Genomic DNA, 11,812 nt, shown 5'->3' with positions numbered 1-11,812 from the left:
TGTGCTAGTAATTAACTATTATCAGATGCTAATAAAAGAGGGATGTTTATAAAAAAAAAGCTACCGTAGGAAGAAAAAACTCCGTATTCCACCAAGCAATGCTTTCACGCTAACGGGCTTATACGGGCCTTTTCCTGCCGTCCACACACGCACGCAGGAGCAAAAACAGGCCTTAGCTGAAAGTAACCGTGGGCCGGTCCAGCAGAGCTAGGGCGATCGCGACGTGATTCTTCATTGAGAGCAAAAAGAATACCAACTCCCTCCCTGGACAGCCGCCGCCGCCCTCCTCTCCTCGTTACAGCACACGCCTCCATCCCCACGCGGCCACGCGACATCTTCCCCTCCATCTCCTCCAGTTCATCTCTTCCCCTCTCACCTCCTCGCCACCCACCAACGACCCGCAGCCACACGTCTCCGTCGCCGTTGGCTTGATTCCGGCCACCGTCGTCTTATCCCCCCTCTCCCCGCACCTCCTCACAGCACGCAGCACCTCCACCCGCGCCCCCCTGTCTCGCCGTCGGCTCCTCCCCGGAACGTATCGGCCTACAGCAGTGCCGCCCGCCGTCCGGCTACCGACCTCCTGTCCTACGGCGACGACAGATTTGAGCGCAGCAACACCTCCTCACCGCCCCCCCCCACCCCCCACCACGCACCACGCAGCAAGGTAATCCCCATCTCTCTCTGTTTTTTTCATTAATTTTCTTTACATGAACTGTTGCCATGTTTCGCTTGATATGGATGTTTGCTTGTGTATATAGAAGAAGAAATTGATACAGTTGTTTGCTTGTGGTGTTTATGAATTGACGCCATCTCTGTGTATATTTAGATGCAATTGCTGATGAGTGGCATGTTGTTTATGCATATGAATCGATTCATGTCGTCGTACGTGCTTGTGTATGTGAGTGAGATGTTGAACAGCATGCATCTGTTTACACGAATGTTTGCATCTGTTTACACAGCCCAACCGAACACCCTCTTAATCTTGAACGCCTCCGCGCCGCAGAGAAGCACGGTAGGAAGCGAGGATCCGCCACTGTTCTCTCCGGCCACGCTCGCAGCAGCCAAGACGCCCGCAGCACCACCCGCGGCCATGAGTATCTCAGGCGAGGTCCCCGACGAAGGCTCTGACGGCGAGGAGGTCTTCATCGACGAGCAGGACATCATCCAGGAGATACACCTCGACGAGGAAGGTCAGTACTTCTCCTCATCCTGCCTAGCGGCTAGCAGGCTCTTCCTCCCTTTTGCTTGCTCTGTGCTTACTGCTGTCCTTGTTCAGATCTCCCCGACCATGATGATGATGACGATGACGATGAGGAAGACCAAGAGATGGGTATGTGGCAGCTGATAGTAGCGTTTCTGTCTACTGTTGAACTTGCTAGGACTGGTTATGTTCAGGGCATGCTAGCTCAATTTTTAATCTTCGCTCATGGGTCATGGGGAATTGTTTTGATCCTCCACAAAACAATGATATTAATTAGACTATTTCCCTGCTACTTCTGGCCTAGAAAATTATACACTACACCAAACTTCACCCACCGTAGTACCTTATTCAGGATTCACCTGGTTTAGTATTGTCATACCGTTCACAAGGCTAACATATTTCGATTGCGTTTGTTCTTACTGGAATAAGATAATGTCTTTTAACAATGATGAATGGATATATCCTTTACACTGTATCTTTTTGTAAGTGAGCTCAGCCATGACTCTTCTTCCAGGAGTACCTCACATTTTCATTTTGATAAACGTGGTGCTATGCCACTAGTTATTTGCTTACTTTACATTCAGCGCACTCCGTATAATCTGAAATACTTGCACTGTGAGATTTAAATGTGCTAGTAATTCAAGTTCCATTTTGTTCTTTGTTGTTTCAGATGAGGTTGAGGATCATTCAGCTTATGCATTTCATGGGCATACAGGCAAGACCTCATCGAGCAAATTAACTTACTACATCTTGTGATGATTCGTTGTTTTCCACTAATAAGTTAGTTAGATTCACCATGCAGAGTACCCATGCACTGAAAAACAATTCTGGTAATAGTTGGTCTTCATATCTTGTATACAGATGAGGTCTTTGCTGCTGCGTGCAGTCCTATAGATGCATCACTTGTTGTCTCTGGAGGTAAAGATGACAGAGGGTTTCTTTGGAGGATTGGATCTGCACAGGAATTTCAGGAGCTGACTGGTATGGTTGCTCATCTTCAGTAGTCTAGTGAGATTTCTGTGCTTGATTTTTCTGTGCAAACGTTTCTCAGAACTTTCTCTATGCTTCATCACCTATCACTGCTGTTAAAATGCCTGTTTCTATTTCTGATATCTATAAATACAAAAGTATATTTGATATCTCTTAGCAATCTTTTCATGATTTTTTTGGGGCAAAGCTTTATTTTTCTGTTTACTTTGCATCGATATGTACCTTAATGTGTCAGTATATGCCTAGAATTGTCTACCAAGCTTACAATACCTATTGCCGATACAGGACATGGAGACACGGTGTGCACTGTGGCTTTCAGTTCAGATGGGAAATTGGTGGCTTGTGGAAGTATGGATGGACAGATAAATGTATGGAACACAGCTACACGGACACTTCAGGGAACCCTCGAGGGTTCCTCAGGATCAGGCTTTGAGGTGAGATGATCCTGGTCTCTTTCATTTGGCTGACTATATATCCATAGCCGTTTCCATTGTGGTAATCGATGATTAGTTACGCGGTGTAACTATATGTCTTCTGTTTTGTAGTGGCTCAGATGGCATCCACGCGGTAACTTGATAATTGCAGGATCAGAAGACTGTAACGTATGGATGTGGAATGCTGAGCACAATGCCTTTCTCAATACATTTGCTGGTCACAGTAGCACAGTGACATGTGGTGATTTTACCCCTGATGGTACTGAGCAATTTCTTCCAGTGTTATTTATATCATGCATTGTTAATGTTGTTAAGCAGCCTCTGAATAAGGTTTAATATACCACCCAAGTCTGGACTTTATTTGTCCTGTTTCTGGAATGCCTCGGCATGAAAACACACCCTTGTTTGTAACAATCTGTTTTTAGTTATCAATACAGAGCTCCTTCATATCAGTTCAGATTTCAGAGAAACATATGGATCATGGCGTATTTAACATTTCTTCTGCTAAGTTGTGTTCTAAGCTAATTTCTGTTGAACTAGAAGTGATGGAAAAAAAAATAGCAAGGGCAAATAACAGAATGGCCTGTATGATGCTTTAACATTTTAGTTCATTTTTACTTGCTTACTTTAGAAGTTCAGATCTCCGATGTAGTATATTCATTTTTAGCTAATTCACGTGTTTCATTATGAAGGTAAGCTTATATGTAGTGGATCTGATGATGCAACATTGAGGATATGGGATCCCAGAAGCGCACAGTGCAGACATGTTGTTCGGGGTAAATAATTTTCTATGTTGTAATTATCAATTTATCATATATTCATATGGTTGTTTCTGTATGTTCTCTGTCAACCCTGAACTTTACCATCCAATCCTTTACCTTATTCTAGGTCATGGCTATCATACTCAAGGATTGACATGCTTAGCCATTACTCCGGACTCCCAATCAATTGTTAGTGGCTCGGAGGATAATTCTGTGCACATTGTGAGCATAAACTCAGGCCAGGTGGGTGCATTTTATGGTTCAAGTGTTTCCCTTTCTTTCCATATTCTTTCTCCGTTCAAATAGAAAAAAGGTTGATAAATCTTCTAATGCAAGTTGGCTTACTTGATGCAACTTGTGGTTCTGACTATTGGTTTGTTTTGTATGGTAGATTATGTAAGAATATTTGATTATTGATTACCTTGTTTTGGTTGTAGCAATTCTGTAGGGTTTTTGTTCCTAAGATAACTCCTGGTTTTGTTTTCTTAGGAAATTTACTTGTACCCTGTTGGTAGTTCTTGAACTTTTAGAAACATGTGCTGGTGGATCTTTGTGTAAGAAGTGTCGCTTGTTCTGCAGGTTGTTGGTTCATTAGTTGGCCACACCAATTCCATCGAGTGCATTGGCATCTCATCGAGGTACTGTTTGGTGATATGTTCTTGGATCGTTGGAGTCTGTATGGTAAATCTGTTGCACAATGCACATTGCCTTGCTATTGACCTAAGCTAGCTGGTGCCCCTGTTATCTGCAGGTACAACTGGGTGGCTACAGGGAGCATTGATAGAACTCTCATTATCTGGGACCTTGCTCGTCAGGCAATTCGATCTACTTGTGAGCATGATGTGAGTGTAGAAATCAATCTGCATTTTTTGTTTGTATAAATATTTCTATGTTGCTGTGAACTTACCATTGTTGGTGGTGTCTGACAAGCAGGAAGGTGTGACATGCCTGGCATGGCTGGGTTCGTCGAGGTATGTAGCGTCGGGGTGCATCGATGGCATGGTGCGCATCTGGGACAGCCTCTCTGGGGACTTGGCTCGCACGTTCAGCGGGCACAGGGACGTCGTGCAGTCACTGGCCGTCTCTGCCGACGGCAACTCCATAGTCTCGGTCTCCACGGATAAATCTGCCCGTGTCTTTGACATCTCTATGTTCAAGTGAGAAAAAAGCATACTAGCAACAGCTTGATTGATTTGGTTGGTCAGTCAGGAATGCGGTTTATTCAGCTTGTATGGTCAGGAATTATACTTACAGGCTTGCAGCCATCATGGGGGCACTCAAACTTTGGACTTGTTCTTTACATGTAGTCGGTGGCGCAAGTGGTACAAGAGTCACAAGACCCTCCTAAGTTGAGGGTAGTCGGTTGTGTACAAGCACTTCATTTATCTAACGTTGGGGTTTTGCTTGACATTCTGCTGCATTTCCTCCTTACTGCTGCTACCGATGGAAGGAAGCAACTTGTGCTTGTTGGTACTGCTGAACTGGCAATGGGCTTGCTGCTGGTTATATGTTGCGCCCATACTTCGTGCTGGATTAAGTTGTTTATTCTCCATGGTTGATTATGTTAATTCCGTTTAAATATTAGCTTAAATATCAACCTAATTGCTTGAAAGCGCAACCTACATTGGCTTAAACTAGCAAAAGGGCCCGTGCGTTGCAATGGGGTAATAAAATTGCAACGTTCAAATCAATCCATCGAGAACATAAATATCATTTGGTCAAAAAAAGAGCATAAATATCTAAATGAATATATAAAAAAAATATTAAATCAAATCAAATGAAATCGGTGGCTGGGAGCACTTAAGAAATAGTCGTGCTAATATTACACATATAGTAATTGACTACCCACAAGCTTAGAGGCCACAATTTATTCTAAAAGCCTTAGTTTAATTTAGCGATTGAAACATGCATTATCCAATGTGTCAATACAAACATTGCTTATATTGCAAGAAACTACTGTGTATTACTTTTAAAATCCAGTAGCTTACTCAATCAAATGTTTGGCACTACTTTCCATCAGTTTTCATTAATCAAACAGTATAGCGTACGAACCCGGCATCAAAAAATAATTCAAATCTCAAGAAAATCAGCTTCACTCTTTCGGTCTTATACAGACTTCCGAGTAATAGAAGTACACAGTGACACTAATATTATTATATCAGCCAAGGTTTCAAGATTAGACAAAAAAAAGCACCTTAAGTTACTGAAGGCACAAATTATTAGTTTTGGGAATCCTTGGATTGAGAATTATATTTGTGGCCCATTGATCATGTGGATGGAATAAGATGGACATGACACACACTGAAGTAATTCTCAGGTAAATTTCGGGTAAAAAATAACTCTTAATCTTCATATAAATTAGATAGAAGGAAATATCATGAAGATGTATGCAGAATTGCAGACATATGTTCTCACTTAGCAAAATAAGCAATGAAATTCAGAGTCAACATTGGTGTCAGCCCAAATTGTAGTATACAGATAAAGTAATTGGTCTCATGTTCTAGTATAGAAAATAAAGTAATCTTCAGAACTGATGTGCCTCCCTTATCCCACGAACTGCATTTGACAAGATAATTAGTAAAAGAATCAAGCAGATTTTTTCTGGTGAAATAAGATGCATTTGCATGCCTAGATGAACCCTCCATGTTTAATTCAATCGTGCATCATGTTTTCTGCTAACCCTGCTACATCCCTTGTCAAAGTTTCAACTTTATTAAAGGAAAGTAGTTTAAACTCTGAAAGAGGACAGGAAGTACCATTGTTTCCACCAAAACATTAATATATGTTAGGCATAATTTTGCATAAAAGAGTGAGAAAAATGGTTTCTTGTTCACTATAAAATATGAGCCTGAAAACCATTAGAGTACCAGGGTCCCCTTAAACATTCTGGTGCTTCTGTTATGCTAACTGTACATGCTTTGTTTCTGTATCAGTACTGTTATTACATCTGTAGCATGTGACATGCTTTCACTATTCTGATGTTGCTCCTATCCTCAAGTTTTTTAGTAAATTTCATTTGTACTAATAAACCCAGCAGTCATAAAAAAATTGGAAGATTGAAAGACACGTATAAAGATGATCTTATAAAACTTGTTCAAAGTTTTCCTCCTGGCATCATTTTCTCTTAACTCGGTAAAATATGTTTCCAGTTGTACACATATGATGCCAGCAGTGTGAATACTTTAAGACGGAATGATAAAATCACAAGTGCTGCTACATCTAATCCTACAAAAACAATTCAAGACATGTTTGTATTGAATATGTTAAATGCCAATACCAAGAGCATACCAATTTATCAAGAAGGGTGGTGAATTGTGAGCAGAACACGCTAGAAAGACAAAGCCTTTAAGATGTCCCTTTGAACATGAGATGTGGATCGTTTGTATTTACTGAATAGGTTCTGCTCCTGCCATTTACCTAACAATTTATTCAAGTTCCCCAGTTGCATAAAAAAAAAGAAGTAAAGATGTCAGATGTTAAGTTACTCACAGGGAATACAAATCTGCATCTCAAGCTCAAAGGTGTGGCACAGAAGATTTACTGCACTCATAGTCACACAAGTTTTACAGAATTCATACAAACAATTGGTCGAATGGCAATCTCATTGAACGAGACATTGTCAGACACAATCATAAGCAGGCACATAACAAACTCACCTACATCTATTTCTCTGAAACAGCAAAGACATCCAAAATCCCACAACAATTCCACTATATTGCCCAATGCCATGCAGCAGCCACAGCCACTACTTGCCCCAGCACAACCAGCAACAAAAGTAGCACATACATGCCTGGCCAGCTTCGTCTCTGATTGATGCGCAGGATGCACCTAGGCTGTGTCCCGGATCACCACCTCCTCGCTCTTCACCTGTGGTCCACGGACGGCCTCAACGCCAAGGATTTCCCGCTGCTCCGCTCCGTCGTGGCCGCGCGCGTGCCCAGCAGGCTGCTTGTGTTCGGACTCTCGCCACAGCTCCTCGCGCTCGCTGCGGTCAACTCTGGGCAGGGCACTGCCACCGCCTTCGTCGAAGATGCGGACAGCGCGCGGGGTGTGCTTGTTGGGCGTGGCCCCAGAGTCTCGGCGACCGTCCATCGGGCAAGGTACCCCGACCCGTCCGGAGGCGTGGGCGGTGCTGCGGCGCGCGAGGTCGAGCCCGGTGTGCCGGTGCCTGACGGGGACTGTGCGCAAGTTGGGCTGCCGGCTGGCTCTGACCTCTTTGCCGCCGGAGGTGCTTGACGTGAGGTGGGATGTGGTCGTCGGCGGCGGGCCGAGCAGGGCAGGTCCCGGGGAGCCGGGGCGGATGGGCGCCATATACACGACGACCGCACTCGCGCCCGCGGGGGGCGAAGCGGTGGACGTGGCGGTGCACGAGATGAACCGGACGACGGGAAGATCTGATGCCACAACCAGTCTTCTCTACCGAGCGGCGCCATGGCTGTCGGCCGACGAGCGCCTCACCGCGGCTGCTGGCCAACAAGGAAAAGGGGAGCACGGGTGCTAGGATGGAGACGCACCTAAAGGGGGGCCTGGGACACCGGAGGCGGAGGAGAGGCCGAGGGGCCGGAGGCGGAGGGGAGAGCCGGACCGCCGACGAGCTCGCCGACGAGAGCCCAGCCGAAGGTATCCCCCTTCGACCTTCTCTGCCACTGGCTGGATAAGATGAACAAAGGAGCGCGGTGGAATTCTAATAAATCCAGGGGTCAATGTGTAAAATCAAATCGTTTTTCCAGATACACTTAAATTGGGACCGCGGGTTGATTTCCCGGAAACTGCGGGGTTTTTCTGCAAAACGTGCAACGACGGACGACCAGAAGCAACCGGTGGTTTATTAGTATATATATATATATATATATATATATATATATATATAGGTAAAGATAAAGATAAAGATATCGTACAATAGCAAAAGAGCTTCCCTTGGGATACTTGGACAACCGCAGATCAAACATGGCACTTACAGTCCCTAAAAAAACATGACACTTACAGGAACATTACGAGAAGAATAAAAGAGAGGATTCAGTTACAAGCTTTCACCTCCCCTCTTGCAGAATCTCCACTGAAGACTCGCCAGGTACAATGCAGATACTTGTGTTCGATGGAGGACACGACATTATGTACGAATCGAACCCCTCATTCTGCATCATTGCTATTGTGCTGTAACTCGCGTATGTTGGGGATAGGTCAGGAATTGACTGGTCACGGTCCAGGTATTGCATGACCTTCCGCATGCTAGGCCTTTCACTGGGCGATGGGTAGGCACATAACAAACCTAATTTGAGAAGAATGGTGGCTTCCTCTGTGTTGAAATTCCCCATTAGACGTGGATCCACCGCATCAAGAATCGAGCCACTGCGATGATGTTCAAGCACCCAGTCGACCAACACTACTTGTGTGATGTCCTTGCTCTTCCAATTGGCCTACGCCCACAGGCGACCTCTAGGACAAACATGCCAAATGCGAACACGTCGGTTAAGGGTTTTGCCTTTCCTGTGCGTATAAGTTTGGGTGCAAGGTACCCCATGATGCCCACCACATGTGTTGTTGTAGCAACTGTCCCATGATCATATAACCTTGCTAGACCAAAATCACCAAGCCGTCCAATCATCTGGTTGTCCAAAAGCACATTACTAGCCTTTATATCTCGATGGATGACGATTTGCTCCCATTCCTCATGAAGATACAACAAACTTGATGCGACATCTTTGATAATCCGATACCTCTCGGATAAGTGTAGCGTTGGTTTGTTTTTATTGTACAAGTACTTGTCAAGACTATCATTTTCCATGTAGTCATAAACCAAGAGAAGTTCACCCTTTCGCCGGCAGTAGCCTAGTAACTGAGCGAGATTACGGTGGCGGAGATGGCCAATGCTCACCACCTCCGCGATTAACTCCCTTATTCCTTGTTTCGAATCATGTGACACTCTCTTCACCGCAACCTTCAAATTGGACGGAAAAAGCACTCCTCTGTCCACTCTTCCAAATCCTCCCACACCAAGTAAATTCGTACCAGAAAACCCCTCAGTGGCATGAAATAGATCCTTGTACGCGAAACGATGTGGGCCGAACTCGTCCTCCCAATCTTCTCGTACCTCAGAAAATCGACGCCGATGCCACAAGAAGAAGAAGAAGATGATAGCTAGCATTGCAATGACAAACAATGCCGCGGCCAGTGGTAGCGCGACATCCAAGATCTTTGACTGAGGTTTGGGACCCAGGCGTGGTAGGACGGGAAGCGTGGAGAAGTCTAGCAGCGGGGCAGGTCCGTCCAAGCTGAAGCTCCATCCAAGGACATAGTGGTGTGTGCCTACGCCCCAACCTCCGGAAGCTGAAAAGCCAACGTACATCTTGTCCGCCATGACCGTGGAGAGATCAATGACTTCGGAGAGTAGAGGAATCTTGGGCTTTGGTACATGCGCGGGCGCTAATGTCACGTTGAGTCGCCTGGCCTGTGCATCATAGTCTACCCACACCTGCACATGGTTTTGAATTTCAGTTTTAGAAATATTCCAGCCATATCTGAAATCAGTGACTTAGGTTTTCATTTCGGAGAGGACCGAAATTCTCACTTGAATTTGATTGAGATCCAACCAAATATATTTTTTCCAAAATGTTACTACCTCCATTTTTAAATATAAGTCCTTTTAGAAACTTCAATAGGACTACATACGAATGTATATAGACATATTTTAGAGCGTGGATTCACTCATTTTGCTTCATTTCTAGTCCATATTAGAATCTTTAAAAAAAACTTATATTCCCTCCGTCCCATAATAAGTGTCTTGAACTTAGTACAAATTTATACTAGAGCTAGTATAAAGTTGAGACACTTATTTTGGGACGGAGGGAGTATTTATTTAGGAACGGAGGAACTACTTTGTAAGTAATTTGAATTTATGTGTACCACTATAATTGCTGACATGATGAAATTACAGTGAAAGTGAAAACCATGACCTGCATCGGTTCGCGGCTGTTCAGCGTCAGCTCTTGAAAGGCGCCGTTCTCGTCGCTGTACTACCCAGCCTGCTTGGCCTGCCGTGAGATGAGGCTGTTGACGTCGATGCCGACGTGGTTGCTGTTGATGTCGCGGAACTCGACGTCCATGATGGTGTCGAGCTCGACTGCCAAGATGGGATCGCTGGCCGTGCCGTTTGTCCCGTTGAGGAGGCCCAGGTACCGCCCGCTCTGGGCAGCTGAGAGGTTCGAGGTCGGCGCGACGACGAACGCATGCCCGTAGCTGGTCAGGCCATCGTATCTGGACCTAATTGCGAACACGAAGGACGCGGAGAAGGACCGCGCCATGGCGGCGCTGTTCGCCGTCGCGGTGGAGCTGTCGAGGAAGCGGAGTGGTGCGGGGTGGAAGGCATGGCCTGTTGTCTGGTACTCCGTCTCCGTGTCGGTGAGCAGCAGGAGGCCGTTGGGCGTGACGGCGGCGACGCCATCCAGCGTGAGGTTCGCGGTGGCGAAGCCTTGGTAGGCGAACCGGCCGTCTTCCGCCGCCAAGGCCACACCTCCGTCGAGGCTCAGAAGCAGCAGCAGACCAAGGGCTAGCGTAGGCTGCATGGTACCTTGACACTCTTGTTGACACTGAGAACAAGTGTAGCAAACCACCCAGGCGTGCATTTAGGAGCTTGCGCACGCAGGCGCCACACGCAGGAAGCTACGTACGAGCCACACACACATCTCAAACAAGCAAATATCTCACAAAGGCTCGCACATAGCTCCAAGCTCATACTCCAAGCAAGACGCCGGCCGGGCTGGAAACTACACGGAGAATGGACGTGTCCGGCAACTAGCAATTGGAGCCTTGCGGTGAGTAGCGCTGCTTTCACGAGTAGTATCTTTCACAGTAGGTACGAGCGTTAACTTGTCATTGCACGTGGAAGAATGCAGGAAAATAAGGATGTCCATGGACTTCTTGGGCATCTCTGACAGTACTTACTGTCTCATATCTAGTTCATCCAGGACCAGCCATGACAGTGTCTCACGAACTCTTTGATTCCGATCGATTTTTCTTTTGCTAGTTTGGTTGGCGTCACAGTTAATAGTTTGGTACCGCCGTGTGAGTGTGTTTGCTTCAGTGAGCACTTGTAAATTTATCGCTTGCTTCGGGCCGGGGATAGGAGTCATAGGACATTAGGAACATTGCTGATTTGTCTTCCTCTGAACATCCACTATCCATCATCATATGCACGTTTATATTTGTAAAGAAAATTGTACATGTGGTGCCCGTGCTTTGGGATGAGAACTAAGCTACTCCCTCCGTCTCATAATATCAGAGCATTTTTGACACTGAGATTGCTACTACATGTGCTGGTGTTGGGTAACGTAGTAATTTAAAAAATTTCCTATGCACACGCAAAATCATGGTGATGCATAGCAACGTGAGGGGAGAGTGTCGTCCACGTACCCTCGTAGACCGTAAGC

The 11,812-nt window shown here is 45.5% G+C and overlaps 1 protein-coding gene and 2 pseudogenes across 2 annotated transcripts; 2 read left to right on the top strand and 1 right to left on the bottom strand.

Moving 5' to 3' along the window:
* Window positions 1–268: 268 nt before the first annotated feature.
* On the top strand, window positions 269–4,796 carry LOC123043841 (angio-associated migratory cell protein). 2 transcript variants are annotated; one of them, XM_044466432.1, is made up of 12 exons: window positions 269–664; window positions 1,004–1,190; window positions 1,277–1,330; window positions 1,872–1,916; window positions 2,063–2,182; window positions 2,477–2,625; window positions 2,737–2,884; window positions 3,318–3,401; window positions 3,514–3,629; window positions 3,966–4,024; window positions 4,138–4,228; window positions 4,320–4,796. In XM_044466432.1, exons 2-12 carry the CDS (start codon window positions 1,091–1,093, stop codon window positions 4,545–4,547), a joined length of 1,194 nt encoding a protein of 397 aa, XP_044322367.1. In that variant the 5' UTR covers window positions 269–664; window positions 1,004–1,090; the 3' UTR covers window positions 4,548–4,796. The 2 variants fall into 2 exon arrangements, with proteins under 2 accessions (XP_044322367.1, XP_044322366.1); XM_044466431.1 differs by having other exon boundaries at window positions 960–1,190.
* A 2,412-nt stretch (window positions 4,797–7,208) lies between these two features.
* On the top strand, window positions 7,209–8,086 carry LOC123039098 (glucuronoxylan 4-O-methyltransferase 2-like; annotated as a pseudogene).
* A 330-nt stretch (window positions 8,087–8,416) lies between these two features.
* On the bottom strand, window positions 8,417–11,027 carry LOC123040770 (L-type lectin-domain containing receptor kinase SIT2-like; annotated as a pseudogene).
* Between the last annotated feature and the right edge of the window lie 785 nt (window positions 11,028–11,812).

Source organism: Triticum aestivum, chromosome 2B (assembly GCF_018294505.1).
Source record: "Triticum aestivum cultivar Chinese Spring chromosome 2B, IWGSC CS RefSeq v2.1, whole genome shotgun sequence".
Classification (NCBI taxonomy): Eukaryota; Viridiplantae; Streptophyta; class Magnoliopsida; order Poales; family Poaceae; genus Triticum; species Triticum aestivum.
This window is presented reverse-complemented; position numbering and strand designations above follow the sequence as displayed.

Coding starts and splice junctions, on each gene's coding strand:
- LOC123043841 (XM_044466432.1), top strand. CDS start 1,091: ATGAGTATCTCAGGCGAGGTCCCCGACGAAGGCTCTGACGGCGAGGAG. Junction 2,626..2,736: donor CCTCAGGATCAGGCTTTGAG/GTGAGATGATCC, acceptor TCTGTTTTGTAG/TGGCTCAGATGGCATCCACG. Junction 4,025..4,137: donor TGCATTGGCATCTCATCGAG/GTACTGTTTGGT, acceptor TGTTATCTGCAG/GTACAACTGGGTGGCTACAG.